This window comes from Pongo abelii, chromosome 9 (assembly GCF_028885655.2).
Source record: "Pongo abelii isolate AG06213 chromosome 9, NHGRI_mPonAbe1-v2.0_pri, whole genome shotgun sequence".
Taxonomy (NCBI): Eukaryota; Metazoa; Chordata; class Mammalia; order Primates; family Hominidae; genus Pongo; species Pongo abelii.
In genome coordinates, this window is record NC_071994.2 from 4,664,164 (window position 1) to 4,686,522 (window position 22,359).

The 22,359-nt window shown below is 50.9% G+C and overlaps 1 protein-coding gene and 1 long non-coding RNA gene across 2 annotated transcripts; one reads left to right on the forward strand and one right to left on the reverse strand.

The window, feature by feature from the left end:
• The first annotated feature begins 1,263 nt into the window (after positions 1 to 1,263).
• Positions 1,264 to 15,333, forward strand: LOC129048566 (uncharacterized). The gene is made up of 5 exons (XR_008510992.2): positions 1,264 to 1,347; positions 2,109 to 2,188; positions 2,806 to 2,855; positions 11,223 to 11,318; positions 15,098 to 15,333. It is a non-coding gene; the product is annotated as an uncharacterized LOC129048566 (long non-coding RNA).
• FADD (Fas associated via death domain) lies at positions 4,047 to 8,167 on the reverse strand. Its single transcript, XM_002821408.5, has 2 exons — positions 7,613 to 8,167; positions 4,047 to 5,235 (listed from the first exon to the last, which is right to left on the reverse strand). The coding sequence occupies exons 1-2, from the start codon at positions 7,896 to 7,898 to the stop codon at positions 4,895 to 4,897; spliced, it is 627 nt and encodes a 208-aa protein (XP_002821454.1). The 5' UTR covers positions 7,899 to 8,167; the 3' UTR covers positions 4,047 to 4,894.
• Positions 15,334 to 22,359: the final 7,026 nt, after the last annotated feature.

The window sequence follows — 22,359 nt, forward strand, 5'->3', positions numbered from 1 at the left end:
TATAGCCTTGAACTCCTGGGCTCAAGTGATCCTCCTGCCTCCGCCTCCCGAGTAGCTGGAACTACAGGAATATACCACTGTGGCCAGCTAATTTATTTATTTTTTTTTGTAATTTTATTTTGAGAGAGTTTTGTTCTGTTGCCCAGGCTGGAGTGCAGTGGCGTGTTCTCAGCTCACTGCAACCTCCCCATCCCAGGTTCAAGCAATTCTTCTGCTCCAACCTCCTGATTAGCTGGGTCTACAGGCACGCACCAACACACCCAGCTAATTTTGTATTTTTAGTAGAGACGGGATTTCACCATGTTGACCAGGATGGTCTCGATCTCCTGACCTCGTCATCCACCCACCTTGGCCTCCCAAAGTGCTGGGATTACAGGCGTGACCCACAGCGCCCGGCGTTATTTTTTATTATTATTTTTTAGAGATGGAGTCTTGCTTCGCAGCCCAGGCTTTTGAACTCTTGGCTTCGAGAGATCTCCCACCTCAGCCTCCCAAAGTGCTGGGGTTACAGGCGTGAACGACTGTGCCGGGCTCAGCATTTTTAATTTATGCCAAACAGAAGTGCATTCTGTTTAATCATTAAACAGGACGTATGGTGCTGTTTTGCTGAAACAAAATTGTAGCTTCATGTCTACAGACTGTCATCAAGTAGGCGTGGGAGTTTGGAAGGCCTTGTACTTGCCATGTGCCTGGGGATGACTCAAATGGCCCACAATATTCTATTTGAGCCACACCTCAAAAACTTAAATCATACGTCATTTGGCTTTCCATGAGGACCCCATTCATGCGTTGAATTGGCCTCTGTTCCTTGGTGACCATTACTGGGGTTGGCATCCATGATTCTTGCCACGGGGTCTCAACTTAGTAAATGATTCAAGAAACTAAGGGCTTCTTTGATGGAAGTGTCTTTCAATTGCAAATTTCCCTGTAAAAGAGAAGACTTGCCTTTATCTCAGCAGACACTGGGGGACGGGTCACTCTGGCATGAGCACATGCTACCCCACGTCACGTTTGCCTGTCTGATTCCAAATGCAATTCACACAGGATTTGTGTGGCTAGAAAGCAGTCAGCAAGATGACTCAGATTAATTATCATGGAAATAAAAATATGGAACGAAAAAATATGGACAGAGCTCGTGGCTTCTAAGAAGAGTCAGGGGACTGTGTTATGACTCAGTTTATTTCTGGCTGCTGACGGGAGATGGGCTGGATAGGTGGAGGAGTGGGGGCAGAGGTGGGAGATGAATTGTGAGGTCACTCACTGTGGTTGTACAGTGGAAAGGGCTGAGGCCCCACTGGAAGTGGGGGTGGCGGCAGGGAGCAGAAGAGGTGGATGGGAGAGACACTTGTGAGTTACAAAGTATAGGACCTGGTGCTTAATTTTATTTTTATTTTTTTTGAGACGGGTCTTGCTCTGTTACCCAGGCTGGATTGCAGTGGTGTGATCATGGTCACTGCAGCCTCATCCTCCTGCCTCAGTCTCCCGAGTAGCTGGGAGCACAGGTGTACACAACCACATCCGGCTACATTTTTTTTATTTTTATTTTTTTTAGAGATGAGGTTTCCCCATGTTGGCGAGGCTGGCCTCAAACTCCTGGGTTCAAATAATCCTCCCACCTCAGCCTCCCAAAGTGCAGGGATTACAAATGAGAGCCACTGCACCTGGCCTAGCGCTCAGTTTTAATTGAGGGAGAAGAGTGACAGTGGGGAGAGGAAGGAGGGTTTGTGGCTTGGGTGACTGACTAGATGGTGGTGTCAGGCACAGAACGGGGCACAGGTTGCAGGGAGGCTGAATATGAGCTGTGGTTTGCATGCCTCTGACAGTGCCCATGTGCTAATCCCTGGGATCTGTGAATATGTTCCCTTACCTGGCAAAGAAATTCTGCAGATGTGTTTAAATTAAGGATGTTGAGATGGGAAGAGGATCCTGGGTTATCCAGGTGGCCCAATGTAGTCACAAGAGTTTTTGTAAGAGAGAGGCAGGAGAATCAGTCAGAGAGATGGGAAGATGCTCGTCTGTAGGCCTGAAGATGGAGGGAGGGGCCATGAGTTAAAGAATGCAGGCGGCCTCTAGGAGATGCAAAAGGCAAGACACGGATTCTCTTCTAGGTCTTCCGGGAGGAACCAGCTTGCTGACACCTGATTTGTAGACCAGGGAGAGCCGTTTTGGACCTCTGACCTCCAGAACCGTAAGATAAACTTGTGCCGCTTAAGGCGGTAAATATGTGGTAGTTTGCTATAGCAGCCACTGTGAGGCTGCCCCTAGGCAGTTGGGGTCTGGGGCAAGAGAAAGATCTGGGCTAGAGAGATACCTGGCAGGTACCAGGGACCTAGGATGGGTGAGGCTAAGAAAGGGCTGTGCTCTCTAGAGGAGGGGTGAGGGTGAGGCTGAGGCTGAGGCTGGGGGAGGGTGTGAGGGACCTGAGAGGAGGACAGCGGAGAGGGAGGAGAAGAGCTCCTGGAGCGAATGGTCACGAAAGGTGTCAGATGCCCTAGAGATTCAGGTAGAACAAAAAAGCTGCAGCAGCCTGTGACTGCAGCAAGTACAGTTTGTGCGGGGTGTGGTCTCAGGAGCACCAGGGAGTGAGTCCTGGAGAGGGGTGGCTGTGAGAATCTGGGAGCGAGTGTGAGTGTGGCGTGGAGGGGGCACTGTGTAACAGAAGGCAGAAGGGCAGGCAGCTGGGAGGCTGCGGGAACCTGAAGACCAGAGGGTTGACCCTTTGTTCCAGGAAACGCTTGTTCAAATTCCCCTGAAGTCTCCCACAAAGCACAGACGTTTGGACTTGTCTTCCCTCTTCTTTCTCAGGGGAAAAAGGAGTCAGCGAGCAAGAGACGGCTGTCACCTCCAGCTTTCAAGTAAGCCCGAGATTTGTGTGTACCTTTTCTAGAAACACAAATTCCACCTGATTGTAAAAAAAATGAACATGGAATTTGTTTTTTCAAGTTGCTTTAAGAAATCCATGTCCAAGGCCAGGTGCGGTGGCTCACGCCTGTAATCCCAGCACTTTGGGAGGCCGAGGCGGGTGGATCACCTGAGGTCAGGAGTTCGAGATCAGCCGGGCCAAGATGGTAAAATCCTGTCTCTACTAAAACTACAAAAAACTAGCCAGGCTTGGTAGTGCACATCTGTAGTCCCAGCTACTTGGGAGGCTGAGGCAGGAGAATCCTTTCAACCTGGGAGGTGGAAGTCGCAGTGAGCCGAGATCGTGCCACTGTACTCCAGCCTGGGCAACAGAGTGAGACTCCATCTCAAAAAAAAAGATACTTTCCCACTCACCCCAAGAAAATCTCTTCCCCAAAGCCAAGCTGCTCACACTTAGGGACAGTGAGGGGTGATGTGTCTGTTCTCTACAGAACTAACCCTGACCTGCGCCTTGCGAGCAGGCATGCGCCGGGTCAGGGGTGTACTGTGTGTAGGAGGTCAGGCCACGCTGTTTCCGGACAGCAACCAGCTCAGCTCCACGGCGGCACCCCAAGCGAGTGATGAACTGGTTAAAGCTTGTTTCTGCTAGGTTTCTGAGGCCAACAGGGCAGGGCTACACTTCTGTCCCATTCACTGCTATGGCCTTTGCTCCTAGCAAGGAGTCTGGCACCTGGAAGCGTCAGGTGAAGGTGTGGAGGGGCTCAAAGGCCGGGGTCCATGGCTCACTGGGGACAGTGTCCTGCGGCCTTGGCTAAGATTCCACCTACGGGATGGCACACTGGACTTTCCCAAGGTCATAGCTGGTGAGCTGGGACAGAGAATAGCCACTTGGCTTTGATTCTGATACTGTTGGTGGGGCAGGCAAATTCTAAGAGCGGCAAAAGCTACCCTAGCAGACCACTGTTTGTTAAGGGCAGACACTGCTCATGAGCAGCTAGCGAGCTGTCAGGAAATCCAGCCATCCTCTCCCGGGTTGGAGCCCTTGACAGGGATCCTCAAACTGGCTGTACTGGGAATATCCAGCATATCCAAAATGAAAGAACCACCGGAAGAGAAAATTTTTTGTAATATGGAAGTTGTAAAGCTGTGTTTTAATAGGATTACCTTAGGAACAAGAGGACTACTTTTTAAAGATACAAGATTCCGCTGCGTTGGCAATTCTGTTATCAGAAAGATAGTGATTTTGATACAAAACAGTAAGAAACTGTAGAATTGCAGGACCCATAATCCTTACAAGGAAGATTTAGAGTGCTGTGTCACTCACTCATCAGCACCTCACAGATATTATCTCAATTCGTCCTGGCAACCATCACTGCCCCTACTTAGCAGTCTCAGAGAGGAGACTCAACTCACACAGGGGCCAAGAGCTGGACCATGGCCAACCAGGTCTCACAACCCCTACCCCAGCCATGCCTCTCCCGACCACAGCACCCCGCCTGACCCTAGTGTCCAGATCTGTCCCAGTGGCCTCCAAGGAAATGGGACAAAACATCCTTTCTGCCAACTGCGGGGGCAGCAGAACACAGTGGCTGAGCATGGGCTCTGGTGAAGGATGGCGGGGGTTCAAATCCCAGTTCTCCCCCACCCCTCTGCTTCACTCCAGTTCCTGGGCCTCTGAGCTGGTCTCCTCCACTGTGGAGTAACAGTGTGACTGCTCATCTGCAGATTCCTTCTGTGCTGGACACGGTTCCAACTTTCCGACTACTCCCGCAGGAGCTCATTTAGTGGAGACAACAGGATCTTGCTTAGTGTGACAGTGAGGAAGAAATGGAAATATCTGTGCAGGGCCCAAGCCCGGCCTGGCGTGGGAGAGGCATCAATAAATGCAGCTTGAGTTCAGAAGCAGCTGGTCTGTGGCTCAGTCAGCCTGGCTTCCTGCTGGGTCTTCACAGTGCTGAGCTACCTTCCTGGAGAGAACCAAAGTCCAGGCTGTGGAGATGCCTGTGGTCCACCGGGGCAAAGCAGCGGCCCATCAGGACGCTTCGGAGGTGGATGCATCTGAGTTCCATGACATCGGGGACATGGCCCCACTCCTGTTCTGGAGGTCACGGGCCTGCTGAACCTCTTGTACCAGGTCAGCCACTAGGTTCATCTGGCAGGCCCTGAGAGCCCCCACCAGGTGGGCCACTGTTGCGTTCTCTTTCTCTGTGTTCTTCCAGATTCTCAGTGACTCCCGCACACGCTCTGTCAGGTTGCGGGGGTATCTGTCCTCAATGCTGTCGATCTTGGTGTCTGAGACTTTGAGCTGACGAGCCAGCCTTCTCCAGTCTTTCCCCACATTATCACATATGACATCAAATGCTGCACACAGGTCTGGGAAGGAAAGAACAGACGGTTTACCATAGGTTTGGAGACAAGCGACCCCACAATCCTCCCTAGGGCTTTTCAGCACTGACGCCATGTGCTCAGTGGACAGAGGTGCCTACACGAGGTCCTCTGTAGAGGCTAGAGTCGCCTGGCAGCAGAGGGGCTGTCACCGAATGCCCAAGAGTGGCCTGATTCCACCTCAGCCAAATCCCCTGCTCTCTAATACTATCCTAGGAGGCGTGGCCCACTGAAGACTCAAGTGCCAAAGGAAGTAGTAGTGGAGCTACCTACTTAGGGCAGGAGACACTGAGGGAGGGGCTGGGGAGTTGTGGGAGGGAAGAAAATAGGGTTGATCCCACATCCTGCCCTATAGCAGGTTGAATGATGTCACCTCAAGGTATGTTCATGTGAAATTGCTGAAACCATGAATGTTCTTTGGAAAAAGCGTCTTTGCAAAGGTAAGCTGAGGATCTCGAGAGATCATCCTGGATGACCTGGATGCACCAATGACAGGTATCCTTGTAGGAGGCACGCAGGGAAGGCTGTGTGAGCCTGGAGTGAAGCGGCCACAAGTCAAAGAATGCCTGGAGCCACCACAAAGCGGAAGAGACGCGGAAGGAGCCTCCCCAACAGCATTCCGAGGGTGTGCCGGTCTGTGGCACCCTGCTTGTTCAGATTTCTGGCCTCCAGACCGAGGGGGTACATTTCTATTGCTTTAGGCCACCAGATTTGTGATCATTTGTTATGGCAATCACAGGAAACTAGTAGGCATTCCAATTGTTCTTTTGAAAGCTGCCCCGAGTGACCACCAGTCTTCAGTCCCTGGCTACCATACTCCTCATCTGCTGACGTCACCACTGAGATCAGGGAGCTGGTCACAAGACCATAAAAGGCCGTTTCTGGAATGTGAAGAGAGGAAAGGAGAGGCAGGACAGGGTGCTGCTTGGACCACTCCTGGCAATTCTGAGACATCGTTGGCAGGTGTACCGGCTCCCGCAGCTCTGACAGCCCTGTGCGCTGGACACTGTGTTACCATGACCGTACAGATGACGAAACTGAGGCACAGGGAAGCTAATGGACATTCCTGAGATCGTGCAGCTAGACGATGGCAGAGCCATGTTCTGAAACCCTGACAGTGTGGTGCCAGAGTCCACCCTTAACCGCTATGCTGAACTTCTGGGGAGGAAGGCAGAGTCGTTCACTACCAACCTGCCTATACCCACTGCTCACCTTCTGGTGCACTTTTTCCAGCACACAGTAACTACATGACGATATAAATAAAACCAAGCACACATACATCTCAAATGTCAGCTATGTTTCGTAGACCGCCTTTAAAATGCAATTTATCAGTGTTTTTCCAGACATTAAATATCCAGAAAACCCGATTTTTCTACGTCCTGTTTTGTTTGTTCAGTACTGATGTTTTTTTAAAATCTGGACTTGACTGCTCTCGGGCAGAGAGCTGTTCTGTCCATCCTGTCCTGAACAGGCACCAGTCCTTACAGAGTGAAACCCATGGTGACACATTTAGGCCCTATCTGATTGGCGACTGAATGGCTGATTCCAAGCCACAGCTTGAAGCCTCTGAGAGGCGTCCCCAGAGCACTCCCAAGCCTCTCCCGACTCTGAGAACAAGGGGGTAGGGCTGAGAAACTCTGCTGTACTCAGGGTTTCTTTTTATCCTGGAAGCTGCTGCAACCCACAGGCGAGGGTGGAGAGGAAGTGACCGAGAGCAGGACAGGAAGCCACTCCACAATGACCTCGACCAGAGAGGCAGTGCAGTGGCTACCACCACCCATCCGGAGGCCGGACTGCTTGGCTCAAGCCTAGCTCCGTTAGTTATCGGCTGCGCATTTCGGCAAAGCCACTTAACCTGTGAGCCACAGTCCTGTCCTCTGTAAAATGGGAACAGTGATAGCTAACAGTATCTAAGCCACAGGGCTACTGCGAAAATTATATTTGGCAGTTACAAGGGTAAGCGGCACACTGTAAGCCCCTGGGTAAGAATGATAGTATTACTCTCAGACAGCCGTGAAAAGCATATTCCGAGACAGAAGGGAAATGACGCGAGCAGGCTCACCCAACCTCTGCCCCTCCCCCACACCTTCTCTGACTCATCTTTTCTTCAGTGAGTTTTCTAATTCACCCCGGAAGAATGGGGTGGAGGAAAAAGGACTGTGCGTGTCCAGGCCCTGCAACCTTGAGTAAGTTAACTTTTCTGCGTTTCTGGCTCTCCCATCTGCAAAACCAGGGCTGTACGGAGAAAACCCACGCAAATCAAACCCGGAAAAGGGGAGGCGCCTAGAGGCCAACGGGAGGAGCCTCGCAGCACCTACAGCCGGGCGACCAGGCCCTGGCTCCCCTTGCCCGGCCCCGCGCCCACCTTCTTCCCCAGGCGCGGCCCCGGCCGCCGCCCCCGCCTCGAAGTCGTCGACGCGCCGCAGCAGGTCGTGGCGCCGCAGGGAGGCGAGCAGCTCGCGCAGGAGCTCGGTGTGCCCGGGCTCCAGATCGTTCTGCTCCAGCAGCATGGAGAAGAGGTCCAGGCCGCTCTGCACGCGCTCCAGCTTGCGCTTGCCCACGCGCCCGAGGCATAGGAACTTGAGCTCGGTCAGCTCGCTGCTCGACAGGCTGGACGACACCGAGTGCAGTAGCACCAGGAACGGGTCCATAGCGTGGCCTGCAGGCGGCCGGGGCTGCGGCCCGGCCCTCCGCGCGCCTGCTGTCCTCGGCTCGCTGGCCCTAGCCAGGTCTCGCCGCTTGCCCAGCGGCCCAAGGATTCCAACCCCGACCCTGCACTCCGGCGCCTGATTCACTACCGGAAATCGACAACAGCACGTTTTCGACCGTTATCTCGCGAAAACTAAGGGACCCGCGCATGCGTCCCTAGCGAAGCCGTAGCCGTTTCCGCCCTGGCTAGCGGCGCCGCGGACGGGCGCGGTTTCTGCGCCTGCGCCTGGCGGATCGTCTCTTTTCCGGGTGGGAGGTGGGGCCATGGGTGTCCAGAGACGCTGCAGGTGGCCCAGCTCTCTGCGGTGAGGGCGGTCGCGCCTCTGTCGAGTCTACCTGTTTGCAAAGCTCGGTGCGGCCCTACTGTGTGCAGGGCCGGGTCGGGGCGGGGAGGGCGCAGCCCGAACGTCACGTGACCTCACATCTGTTGGTGACCAAGGTTACTTATGCATTAACGTTTAGGGACAAACGTGGAAAATGCGTTCTTTGGTGCCCCTGGGGACATCTTGTGTGTGCAGAAAACACTACTCAGAAGTTTATGTGCGTTTAAACATGTGATTTAAATAATACATGATTTCCAAAGTAGCAGTCGTTTATTCAATCAACAGTATTGAGCGCCTACTGTGCCAGGTAGTAGGGTCTGGGGACAAATTAGTGAGCGAAGCGCGAGAGTCCCCGCGTGCCCGGAGTTTACATCATAAGTACAAAAGCGACACGCTCCAGAAGAGAAGGTGGTGGCGGGCGTGGTGGCTCAGCCTGCAATGCCTGCACTTTGGGAGGCTGAGGCGGGATTGATTGAGCCAAGGGGTTCGAGACCAGCCTGGGTAACATAGTGAGACCCCGTCTCTATTAAAAAATAAAAATAAGGAAAAATAAGGAAATCGTATAGTATGCCAGAAATTCAGAAGAGCCAGGGGAAAGGGAGTCTGTTTACGGGGTGGGCGTGTGGAGGGTGGGGGGCCCGGTGGTCTGATGGGGCCTCTGTAAAGGCGCAGGTGAAGGCTGGGAGGGGCCGGGTACCTAGGTGTGGGGGGAAGAGTTGGGCACACGGAGAACAGAAGAGCAGAGCACAGGGGACGGCTGGGGTTCCAGGAGCAGCAATGCCGCGGGTCTGGAGGTGAGGAGGGGGTGCAGATTAGGAGAGCCCTCACCAGCCAACAAGGACCCAGCTTTACCACAGGGTGGGGCAGCGGGTGATGCCAGCTGAGTTTGTTTTCTTGAGATATAATTCACATACCATTCAATTCACCCTTTTAAAGTTACACTTCAGTGGTTTTTAGTGTAGTCACAAGGTTGTGCAACCCTTACTGCTAACTTTAGGACATTTTCATCACCCTAAGAAGAAACCCGTTAGCATTTACTCCTCCCCTCCCCCACCAACCACGAATCTACTTTTTTTTTCTTTCTTTTTTTTTTTTTTTTGCTTTTTTGAGACAGAGTCTCGCTCTACCGCCAGGCTGGAGTGCAGTGGTGCGATCTGGGCTCACTGCAACCTTTACCTCCCGAGTTCAAACAATTCTCCTGCTTCAGTCTCCTGAGTAGCTGGGATTACAGGTGCCTGCCACCATGCCTGGCTAATTTTTGTATTTTAGTGGAGATAGGGTTTCACCATGTTGGCCAGGCTGGTCTTGAACTCCTGACCTCAAGTGAGCCTCAGCCTCCCAAAGTGCTGGGATTACAGGCGTGAGCCACTGTGCCCTGCCGAATCTACTTTTTAAAATCTATGGATTTGCCAATTGTGGACATTCCATGTATACAGAACCATACAGTATGCCGCATTTTGTGTCCGGCTGTTTTCAGCATCATTTTCAAGGTTCATCCATGATGTAGAACATACGAGTACTTCATTCCTTTTTTTCTTTGAGACAGAGTGTCACTCTTTTGCCCAGGCTGAAGTGCAGTGGCACAATCTCGGCTCATTGCAGCCTCTGCCTCCCGGGCTCAAGCGACTCTCGTCTCTTATGCCTTAGCCTCCCGAGTAGCTGGGATTGTAGGTGTGCACCACCATGCCAAGCTAATTTTTGTATTTTTAGTAGAGACAGGGTTTTGTCATGTTGGCCAGCCTGGTCTCAAACTCCTGGCCTCAAGTGATCCTCTTGCCTCAGCCTCCCAAAGTGTTGGGATTATAGGCGTGAGCCACTGTGCCCAGCCTCCTTCCTTTTAAGGCTGCATGCTATTCCACTGTCCGGGTGTTTGGGTGCCACAGTGTGTCTATCCATTCATCAGAGGATGGACATTGCCTTTGCTTCCACTTTTTGGCTGTGGTGAATAATGCTGTTATGAACACTGAATTACAGTTTTATTTTGTTTATTTATTTATTGAGACAGGGTCTTGCTTTGTCACCTAGGCTAGAGTGCAGTGGCACAGTCATAGCTCACTGCAGCCTCCTGGGCTCAAGCGATCCTCCCACTTCAGCCTCCTGAGTAGTTGGGTCTACAGGCACGTACCACCACACCTGGCTAATTTTCGTATTTTTTTTTTTTTTGTAGAAACAGGATTTTGCCATATTCCCCAGGCTGGTCTCGAGCTCCTGGGCTCAAGTGATCCACTGGCCTCAGCCTCTCAAAGTGCTGGAATTTCGGGTGTGACCACCGTGCCTGGTCTTGAGTTACATTTTTTTTTTTTTTGAGATGGGGTCTCACTGTGTTGCCCCAGACTGGAGTGCAGTGGCACGATCTTGGCTTACTGCAACCTCTGCCTCCTGGGTTCAGGAGATTCTTGTGCCTCAGCCTCCTGAGTAGCTGGGATCACAGGCATGTGTCACCACATCCGGCTAACTTGCCAGGGTCTGACCCACAGACCCGGGCTGCGCTACAGATGAATAACGTACTCAGACACCAGTATTCAGTGAAAGAGCCGGCTAGGGGGCCGGACCGTTCACAGAAAGAGTTGTTCCAGCCCCGCGGCCTGACTAGCTGGTCCTGCAGGCATTTATTCAGTACTTAATGACAAAGGCTTTGAGTCAACACATTTGTGGGTCATTAATCTGGTTGCCCTTCCTCAGAGAGAGCAGTCCTGCCCGTGAATGATCAAAGATCTGTTTTAGGACAACATGAGTAAACAAGCTACTTAGATAAACTCCTCTACATTCCTGTGTATCTATGCCCTAAACTTTTAAGAGAATTCAGCTGCCTTCAGCCAAATCTTTTACTGAAGCTATGCAAACCTTCCGGCCTTCCAAGAAGGTTTGTGTCTATTTCCTATAACTTTATATTTATAATTTCTCCTATCACCCTGACGGATCTCCTGCATTGTGTGTGTTTAGCAGAGACATGGTTTCACCATATTGGCCAGGCTGGTCTGGAACTCCTGACCTCAGATGATCTGCCTGCCTTGATCTCCCAAAATTCTGGGATTACAGGTATGAGCCAGCGCGCCCAGCTTTTTTTTTCTTTTTTTGGAGATGGAGTCTCATTCTGTCACCCAGGCTAGAGCACAGTGGCGAGATCTCAGCTCACTGCAACCTCTGCCTCCCAGGTTCAAGCGATTCTCATACCTCGAGGTACATTTTTAAAGATCACGCTGGTTGCTGGTTAGAAGCCAGAGGGGGACTGCAATAATCCGAATGAAAGGCAGTGCACTCAGACCAGAGGGCAGGTAGCAGTGGAGGTGGTGAGAGGGGGCAGCCTTCTTTAGATTGGGGATGTGCATAAACTAGAGAATGCAGGATACCCTGTAAACTTGGAAGGCTGGTCCATCCATTGATGGAACCCGGGAAGGTGCGGGTGGGGTGGGCTTGAGGGAGGACCGAGGTTGGCTTGGAATGTGTGTGTGAGATGCTGCTATGGTTTGAATGTTTGTCTCCTCCATTAATGGGTTAATGGACTGATGGGTTATTATGGGGGAGGATCACACTAAGCTCCCTCATCACGTGATACCCTGCCTTGCCTCAAAACTCTGCAGACTCCACAGAGAGCCCCCGCCAGCAGGAAGACCCTCCCCGGAAGTGGCCCCTTGATCTTGAACTTCTCTGACTCCACAATTATAAGAAAGAAATTTCTGGGCCAGGTGCAGGGATTCACAACTGTAATTCCAGCACTTTGGGAGGCCAAGGCGGGTGGATAGCTTGAGCTCAGGAGTTCAAGTTCAGCTCAGGCGACATGGTGAAACCCCATCTCTACAAAAAAATACAGAAAAAAATTAGCCGCGTATGCACCTGTAGTCACAGATACTCTGGAGGCTGAGGTGGGAGGATCATTTGAGTCTGGGAGGCAGAGGTTTCAGCCAGCTGAGATCGAGCCACTGCACTCCAGGCTGGGTGACAGAGCGAGAACCTGTCTAAAAAGAAAAAAAAAAAAAGAAAGACAGACATTTCTTTTCTTTGTAAATTATTCAGTTTCATGTATTCTGCTATAAGCAACAGAAAGCTAATACAGATACCTATTAGATGTTTTGGTGGAGATGTTGACTGGTCAGTGAGGGGCATGAGATGACGGGGGGAAGAGGTAAATTTGAGAGTTGCCTGCAGATAGTTTGTGTTGAAAAAACCAAAAAGTGCAGTCACCTATGAAGAGGGACAGAAAAGGTGACTGGATGACCAACTGGGCTCGAAGGCTCACCCCTGTAATCCTAGCACTTTGGGATGCCAAGGTGGGAGGATCACTTGAGCTCAGGAGTTCGAGACCAGCCTGGGCAATGCATTAAGACTTCATCTCTACAAAAAATTTAAAAAATTAGCTGGGCGTGGTGCTGCATGCCTGTAGTCTCAACTACTGGAGAGGCTGAGGTGGGAGGATCGCTTGAGCCCAGTAGGTTGAGGCTGCAGTGAACTGTGATCATGCTACTGCACTCCAGCCTGGGTGACAGAGTGAGACCATGTCTCAGGAAAAAAAAAAAAAAAGAATAAAGATGACCAACAGATGAGCCTAGGGGTGTCCACCTTTAAGGGGCTGGGAGATGTGGGGAAGCCAGTGAGGGAGGCTGAAAAAGCACCATATGGCCTTTTCTTGATTAGTGTAGCTATATAGTAAACCTTAATACTGGCTACAGCAATTTCTCCCATTGTATTTTGCTTTGTCAAGATTCTTTTAGCTATTCGAGGGCATCTGTCTTGTTATATGAATTTTATTTTATTTATTATTTTATATATATATATATTTTCTTTTTTATTTTTTTTGAGATGGAGTCTTGCTCTGTCACCCAGGCTGAAGTGCAGTGGCGCAATCTCGGTTCACTGCAACCTCTGTCTCCGGGGTTCAAGCAATTCTCCCGCCTCAGCCTCCTGAGTAGCTGGGACTACAGGCGTGTGCCACCATGCCCGGCTAATTTTTGTATTTTTAGTAGAGACGGGGTTTCACCATGTTGGCCAGGCTGGTCTCTAACTCCTGACCTTAGGTGATCTGCCCACCTTGGCCTCCCAAATGCTGGGATTACAGGCGTGAGCCACCATGCCCACCCTATTTTATTTTATATTTTAGAGACAGTGTCTGTCGCTCAGGTTGGAGTGCAGTGGCGTGAGCATAGCTCACTGCAGCCTTGAACTTCTGGGCTCAAGGGATCCTGCTGCCGCCGTCTCCTGAGTAGCTAGGACTACAGGCAGGTGCTACCTGATGCCCATCTAATTTTTAACATTTTTTGTAGAGACAGGGATGTGCTATGTTGCCCAGCTTGCCTGAAACTCCTGGCCTAAAGCAATCCTCACACATCGGCCTCCCAAAGTGCTGGGATTACAGGTGTGAGCCCTGTGCCTGGTCAATATGATATTATTATTATTATTATTATTATTTAAGATGGAGTCTCACTCTGTCACCCAGGCTGGAGTACAATGGTGCGATTTTGACTCACTGCAACCTCCGCCTCCCAGGTTCAAATGATTCTCCTGTCTCAGCCTCTTGAGTAGCTGAGATTGCAGGTGTATGCCACCACGCCTGGCTAATTTTTGTGTATTTTTAGTAGAGACATGGTCTTACCATTTTGGTCAGGCTGGTCTCGAACTCCTGACCTCAAATGATCCATCTGACTTAACCTCCCAAAGTGCTGAGATTATAGGCGTGAGCCACTGTGCTGACTCTGTCTCATATTAATATAACTATTCTTGCTTTAAAACAATTAATGTTTGTATTCTTTTTTCACCCACTTACTTTCAACCTACCTCTGTCATTGAATTTGGAGTGAGATTCTTATTAGCAGCAGGTTGGGTCTTTATTATTTATTTATTATTATTACTATTTTTTTGAGAGATGGAGTCTTGCTCTGTTGCCCAGGCTGGAGTGCAATGGCACAGTCTTGGCTGACTGCAACCTCTACCTCCCGGGTACAAGCAATTCTCCTGCCTCAGCTTCCCAAGTAGCTGGAACTACAGGTGTGTGCCACCACGCCCAGCTAATTTTTGTATTTTTTAGTAGAGACGGGGTTTCACTGTATGTTGGCCAGGCTGGTCTCAAACTCCTGACCTCAGGTGATCCGCCCTCCTCAGCCTCCCAAAGTGCTGGGATTACAGGCGTGAGCCACGGCGCCCGGCCTGTTTGGGTATTTATTTGTTTATTTATTTGTAGAGACAGTGTCTCACTCTGTTGCCCAGGCTGTAGTGTAGTGGCGTGATCTTGGCTCACTGCAACCTCTGCTTCCCGGGTTCAAGCAATTCTCCTGCCTCAGTCTCGCGAGTAGCTGGGACTACAGGCACACACCGCCACGCCCGGCCAATCTCTTTTGTATTTTAGTAGAGATGGGGTTTCACTGTGTTGCCCAGGCTGGTCTTGAACTCCTAAGCTCAGGCAATCCGCCTGCCTCAGCCTCCCAAAGTGCTAGAATTACAGGCATGAGCCACCTTGCCAGGCCATTATTTATTTATTTTTAAAGAGGTGGGGTCTCACTCTCTTGTCCAGGTTGGAGTGCAGTGGTGCTATCATAGCTCACTGCAGCCTCCAACTCCTGGGCTCAAAGGGTCCTCTTGCCTCAACCTGCTGAGTAGCTGGGACTACAGGTGCATGCCACCATGCCTGGCTAAGCAAATTGGGTTGTGTGTGTGTGTGTGTGTGTGTGTATTTTAATTTGCACTGGCAATCTCTGACTTAATAGGTACACCAAGAGCCTTTTCATTTAAGGTAATTATTAATATGGTAGCACTTAAGTCTGCCATTTAATTATTTTTTCTCTGATTCTGTTTCTCTGTTTGTCTTCTCTTGCCTTCTGGTGTGCCAGCTGGTTTTGGATCCAGGGATGGGGCTTGAACTGAGGTTTGTCTGAGAAGGCCAGTGGCTCCCACATTCACAGCCTCAGTCAGGAGGGTGAAAGACAACGAGAATGCCAAAGCCACAGGAACCCAGCATGTGTATAACCCGGCAGCGGCATCTTCCCGTCCCCGGTGAAGGTTGTTCTGGGGAGAGGGGTCTAGGATTGTCAGCAATTTTGATTTTTCAAATAAAGCCCTCAGTCTAGGTTTGTGTGCGCACATGCTTGAGTTTTAAATATGAACTACTCAAAACCACAAAAACACAATGCTGGCCAAAGTAGAAACCTCTGTGGCCTGGGTTGGGCTCAAAGGCGGCTTGTGTGTGGCCTCTGATCTGCTCATGAGCTCTGAGCCCTGGAGGTGTACCCTGAAGCCCCAGGCAGCTTCTTAGAGCTACCCTTGGATTTCCAGGGCTTGGCCTAGGGCCCCGCACCCTCATCCCTTCCCAAAGCCCAGCATTCACAGGGCCTCTTCACGGCCACAGGGTGGCCAGGTGGTTCTTACATGGTGTCCTTGGGGGTTCCTGGAGTGACCTCTCTGGGGAGCATGGGGTTCTACTGGGGCTGGCACGGGCACTGCACTGTTTGCAGACAGCCTCCAAGGGATGCTCCGGGTGGGGAAGTGTGAAGGTGCGAGGTTGAAAGGTGGCTCTGGGCCAGGCGCAGTGGGTCACGCTTGTAATCCCAGCCCTTTGCTGAGATCGTACCACTACACTCCAGCCTGGGTGACAGAGCAAGACTCCATCTCAAAAAAAAAAAAAAAAAAAAAAAAAGGTGGCCCTGGCCCTGGCCCTCAAGGGGCCCCATGTTAGTGTGGAGGGGTCTGCCCAAGGGGACCCTGGATCTTGTCCTGGGCACAGCTGTGACTCGGCAGCTGCTGCGGAAGCCCAGAGCCCCTTGGTGCCCCATCCCCCAACCTCTGTGGGCTGTGGAGGCAGATCTTTATCTTGTCATCACAGCAGAATTCCTTTTCTCTCTGGTGTTGAGTTGGAGAAAAAGTCATCTTGGCTTCCTCTTCGTGCTTGATGGGCCCAAGGCTCCCTGTCCTCTGGCACGGCAGAGCTCAGCAGTGGCCGGTCAGGCATGAATGGTGAGCTTGTCGTGGGAGCCTGTGGGGCTCAGGCCCCTCCTCGACTGGGTCTCACAGGCCAAACACCCACCAGAGCTATTGGGACTCTCCCCAGTCACGGGGAGAAACCTCCATTCTTTTTTTTTTTTTTTTTTTTTTAAATGAGATGGAGTCTTGCTCTGTCGCCCAGGCTGGAGTGCAGTGGTGCGATCTAGGCTCGCTACAACCTCCGCTTCCTGAGTTCAAGCGATTCTCTTGCTTCAGCCTCCCAAGTAGCTGGGATTATACGTGCCCGCCCCTGTGCCCAGCTGATTTTTGTATTTTTAGTAGAGACGGGGTTTCACCATGTTGGCCAGGCTGGTCTCGAACTCCTGAGCTCGTGATCCACCTGCCTCAGCCTCCCAAAGTGCTGGGATTACAGGCGTGAGCTATTGCGCCTGGCCGAGAAACCTCCATTCTTGCATCTTCTGGAAAGTTCTCCTTGAGAAAAGATGGAGTCCAGGCTCAGAGGTGGCAGCCTTGAGCCGTGGGTTCCTTTCGTGGCCTTGCTGAGTGTGTGTGTGGACAGAGGGAGGGATAGGCAGGTGGAGTTCCCACACCTCCAGGACATCTTTCCATGTGTGCTGGGCAGTAATAAGGCCCAGCCACCTGCAGGCAGAAGATCTGGTCACCTTAGAGCAGGCTGGAAGAGGGGCTGGGCTGCGAGAGTCCAGCATGTGTGTGGGCTAAGCCCCTGGGGGGTGGGGGACATGAGTGATGGGGAGGGTCACCCCGCCTCCAGGGTCCACACCTTAACTGGCTCTGGCCTCTGATGGTTCATTTTTCTTTTTTCCTTTTTTTTTTTTTTTTTGAGACGGAGTTTCGCTCTGACACTCAGGCTGGAGTGCAGTGGCGCAATTTTGGCTCACTGCAACCTCCACCTCCCAGGTTCAAGTGATTACCTCCTGCCTCAGCCTCCCGAGTAGCTGGGACTACAGGCGTGCACCACCACACCCAGCTAATTTTTGTATTTTTAGTAGAGACAAGGTTTCACTATGCTGGCCAGGCTGGCCTTGAACTCCTAACCTCGTAATCTGCCTGCCCCAGCCTCCCAAAGTGCTGGGATTACAGGCTTGAGCCACCATGCCCCGCCTTCCTTTTTCTTTATTGTGATAAAATGTACATAGCGTAGCATGACCATCTTAACCATTTTTAAGTGAACAAGTCAGTGGCGTTAAGTACATTCACATGGTTGAAACCATCACTACCACCCATCTCCAGAGCGCTCTTCATCTTGCGAAACTGAAACTGTACTGATTAAGTAATGCCCTATTCCCCTCCCCTAGCCCCTGGCACCCCCGTTCTACTTTCTCTCTCTATGGATTTGATGACTGTAGGGGCCTCATGTAAGTGGAATCCTGCGGTATTCTGTCTTTTTGAGACTGGCTTGTTATTATTTTATCTTTTAAAAAGGATTTTTTTTTTTTGAGATGGAGTCTCCCTCTGTCGCCTAGGCTGGAGTGCAGTGGTGCGATCTCGCCTCATTGCAACCCCTGGTCTCCCAGGTTCAAGCCATTCTTCTGCCTCAGCCTCCCGAGTAGATGAGATTAAAAGCACCCACCACCATACCCGGCTAATTTTTGTATTTTTAGTAGACACAGAGTTTCACCATATTGGCCAGGCTGGTCTTGAACTCCTTACCTCAAGTGATCCACCCGCCTCGGCCTCCCAAAGTGCTGGGATTACAGGCCTGAGCCACTGTGCCTGGCCTTTTTTTCTTTTTTTGACAGGCTCTCGCTGTTACCCAGGCTGGAGTGCAATGGTGTAATCATGGCTGACCACAGCCTCAACCTTCTGGGCTCAAGTGATCCTCCAGTATCAGCCTCCCAAGTAGTTGGGACTACAGGTATGCACTACCACACCCAGCTAATTTTTTTTTCTTTTTGAAAAAAGTCTTGCTCTGTCGCCCAGGCTGGAGTACAGTGGTGTGACCTCGGCTCACTGCAACCTCTGCCTCCCGGACTCAAGCGATTCTTGTGCCTCAGCCTCCTGAATAGCTGGGATTACAGGTGTGCACCACCACACCTGGCTAATATTTGTGTTTTTAGTACAGATGGGGTTTCACCATGTTGCCTAGGCTGGTCTCAAACTCCTGGGCTAATGTGATCCGCCCACCTCGGCCTCCCAAAGTGCGTGAGCTACCACATGAGCCACCGTGCCTGGCCCACACCCAACTAATTTTTACATTTTTTATAGAGATGAGGAGGTGATCTCACTGTGTTGCCCAGGCTGGTCTCTAACTCCTGGGCTCAAGCGAACCGTCTACCTCAGCCCCCCAAAGTGCTGGCTCACAGGTATGAGCCACTGCGCCTGGCCGCATTTTTTTTGTGATAGTAGCCATCCTAACGGGTGTAAGATGGTGTCTCGTGGTTCTGATTTGCACTTCCTGAAAGACTCATGATGTTGAGCATCTTCTCATGGGTCTATCGGCCATTTATATATTTTCTTTGGAGAAATGGCTTTCCAAGTCCTTTGCCCATTTTTAATGAGATTATTTGTTTTTTTGGTTGTTGTTGAGTTATATGAGTTTTTATGTATTCTGGATATTAGTACCTTATCACATATGTGATTTGTAAATATTTTCTCCCATTTTGTGAGCTACCTTTTCAGTCTGTTGATAGTATTCTGTGAGGTACAGAAATGCTTAGTTTTAAAAAATCCAGCTGAATTTGAATTGCAAAAATGCTTATTTTATTTTATTTTTTTTTGGAGACAGTCTTGCTCTGTCGCACAGGCTGGAGTGCAGTGGCGTGATCTCAGCTCACTGCAACCTCCACCTCCCAGGTTCAAGTGATTCTCGTGCCTCAGTCTTCCAAGTAGCTGGGATTACAGGCATGCGCCACCATGCCTGGCTAATTTTTGTATTTTTGGTAGATACAGGGTTTCATCATGTTGGCCAGGCTGGTCTTGAACTTCTGACCTCAAGTTATCTTCCTGCCTTGGCCTTCCAAAGTGCTGGGATTACAGGCATGAGCCACCTTGCCTGGCCAAAAAAAAAAAAAAGTCCTCATTTTGATGTAGTCCAGTTTATGTATTTTTTCTTTCACTAAGCATTGTGCCTTAATACAATAAAGAAAGAGGCTGAGTGAGGTGGTTCATGCTTGTAATCCCAGCACTATGGGATGCCGAGGCGGGTGGATCATGAGGTCAGTAGTTCGAGACCAGCCTGGCCAACATGGTGAAACCCTGTCTCTACTAAAAACACAAAAACTAGCTGGATGCAGTGGCACATGTCTGTAGTCCCAGCTACTAGGGAGGCTAAGGCAGGAGAATCGTTTGAACTTGGGAGGTGGAGGTTGCAGTGAACTGAGATTGTGCCACTGCACTCCAGCCTGGGTGACAGAGTAAGACTCCGTATCCAAAAAAAAAGAAAAAAAAGAAAGAAAACAAAATCTTGTACTGGCTTTGTGGAAGCAAATTCATCTTTTATTTTTGAGGATGATGGTCAGAATTCTTTTGCTTTCTTTTTTTTTTTTTGAAATAGGGTCTTACTCTGTTTCCCAGGCTGGAATGCAGGGGTATGATCATGGCTCACTGCAGTCTTGACCTCCCAGGCTCAAGCAATCCTCCCACCTCAGCCTCCTAAGTAGCTAGGATCACAGGCACAAACCACCATGCCCAGCTATTTTGTTGTTGTGTTTGTTTTTGAGATGGAGTTTCACTCTTGTCATCCAGGCTGGAGTGCAATGGTGTGATTTTGGCTCACTGCAACCTCCACCTCTGGAGTTCAGGTGATTCTCCTGCCTCAGCCTCCCGGGTAGCTGGGATTACAGGCACCCGCCACCATGCCTGGCTAATTTTTGTAGTTTTAGTAAAGATGGGGTTTCACCATGTTAACCAGGTTGGTCTCAAACTCCTGGCCTCAGGTGATCTGCCCACCTTGGCCTCCCAAAGTGCTGGGATTACAGGTGTGAGCCACTGCACCTGGCGCTAATTTTAAAATTATTTGCAGAGATGAGGTCTCACTATGTTGCCCAGTCCGGTCTCAAACACCGGGGCTCAAGTGATACTCTCATCTCGGCCTCCCAAAGTGCTGGGCTTACAGGAATGAGCCACCTCATCTAGCTAATTTATTTTTTACATCTTTTGTAAAGGCGGGTCTCCCTCTGTTGCCAGGCTGGTTTCGAACTCCTGGGCTTAAGAGATTTGCCCACATCAGCCTTTCAAAGTGTTGGGATTACAGGCATGAGCCCCCATGCAGGGTCCTGCTTCCTTTTTCTTTGTGTTGTTTCAGTGTCTTTGGGTTTTTTTTCTCTCTTTTCCTGTTCATTTTGGCCTTTTTTTTTTTTTTGGAGACAGAGTCTCGCTCTGTCACCCAGGCTGGAGTGCAGTGGCGTGAACTTGGCGCACTGCAAGCTCCGCCTCCCTGCTTCACGCCATTCTCCTGCCTCAGCCTTCAGAGTAGCCAGGAGTACAGGTGCCTGCCATCACGCCCGGCTATTTTTTTTTTTTTTTGTATTTTTTCGTAGAGACGGGGTTTCACCGTGTTAGCCAGAATGGTGTCAATCTCCCGACCTCGTGATTCGCCCGCCTCGGCCTCCCAAAGTGTTGGGATTACAGGCGTGAACCACCGCGCCCGGCCCGTTTTGGTCTTTGTCATTAATGTCCACGGCTATTCTAAATATGGGGGCATCCTTGGCTCTCCTTGGGGGTAGTGGTTTTTCTAAAAAAAAAAGAGACTGCTTCCTGAGGGGCAGGGCTATGTGGCAGGCAGAATACCCCCAGGTGTCCACAGCATACCCCAAATGTCCACATCCCTGCCGGCCCTCACCCTGTTGCCCAGACCTGCAGTTGTGTTCATCTGCATGGCAAAAGAGACTTTAAGATGCCACAAAGAGGCCGGGCGCAGTGGCTCACGCCTGTAATCTCAGCAATTTGGGAGGCCAAGGTGGGCGGATCACCTGAGGTCAGGAGTTCAAGATCAGCCTGGCCAATGTGATGAAACCCCATCTCTACTAAAATACAAAAATTAGCTGGACGTGGTGGCCCACGCCTGTAATCCCGGCTACTTGGGAGGCTGAGGCAGGAGAACCCCTTGAACCTGAGAGGTAGAGGTTGCAGTGAGCCGAGACTGTGCCATTGCACTCCAGGCTGGGTGACAAGAGTGAAACTCCGTCTCAAAAAAAAAAAAAAGCCACGAAGATGAAGAACTTTGAGATGGGGAGATTGTCCTGGTTTTCTTGGTTTATCCCCGCAGACCCAGTCTAACCATGAAGCTTCACCAAAGAAGAACCAGAGAAGAGGCCGCACGAGGACGTGGCCAGGAGGGGGTCAGACACAGGAAGACAAGGGCCTGTGGATGCTGGAGAAGGCACGGATGGAGGAGGCACGGATGGAGGAGGCACGGATGGAGGAGGCACGGATGGAGGAAGCACGGATGGAGGAGGCACGGATCTCCCCCGGAGCTTCCAGAGGGAGCCAGCCCTGCAGGCACGTCGATTTTAGCGCAGTGAGGCCTGTGCCAGAAACCTGACCTACAGTAAAAGAAGAATTTCGTGTTGTTTTGGGTCGCAGAGTTGGTGGTCATTTGCCGCCACAGCAAATATTTTAGGTTGGTGAAAACTAATGGTGGTTTTGCACCAACCTAATAGAAAACTAAGGCCGGGCGCAGTGGCTCACGCCTGTAATCCCAGCATTTTGGGAGGCCGAGGCGGGCGGATCACAAGGTCAGAAGTTCCAGACCAGCTGGGCCAATATGGTGAAACCCTGTCTCTACTAAAAATACAAAAAATTAGCCGGGCATGGTGGCAGGCGCCTGTAGTCCCAGCTACTCGGGAGGTTGAGGCAGGAGAATCACTTGAACCAGGGAGGCGGAGGTTGCAGTGAGCCAAGGTCACACCACTGCACTCCAGCCTCGGCGACAGAGCGAGACTCCATCTCAAAACAACACAACACAACACTACACAACAACACAACACATCACAACACAACACAACACAGCACAGCACAACATAACACAACACAACACAACACACACTACACAACAACACTAAGGTAGGTGCCAGGTGCGGGGCCTTTCCCTTCCCTGAGTGCAGCTCCTGCAGGCAGCCAGAAGAGGGCAGCAGCCACCAACAAGCAAAAGCAGGAGAAAGAATTTCTGCTGCCAAGGTTGGAACCAGGTCCG

Coding starts and splice junctions, on each gene's coding strand:
- FADD (XM_002821408.5), bottom strand. CDS start 7,898: ATGGACCCGTTCCTGGTGCTACTGCACTCGGTGTCGTCCAGCCTGTCG. Junction 5,236..7,612: donor GGCCGCGCCTGGGGAAGAAG/GTGGGCGCGGGG, acceptor TTTCCTTCCCAG/ACCTGTGTGCAGCATTTGAT.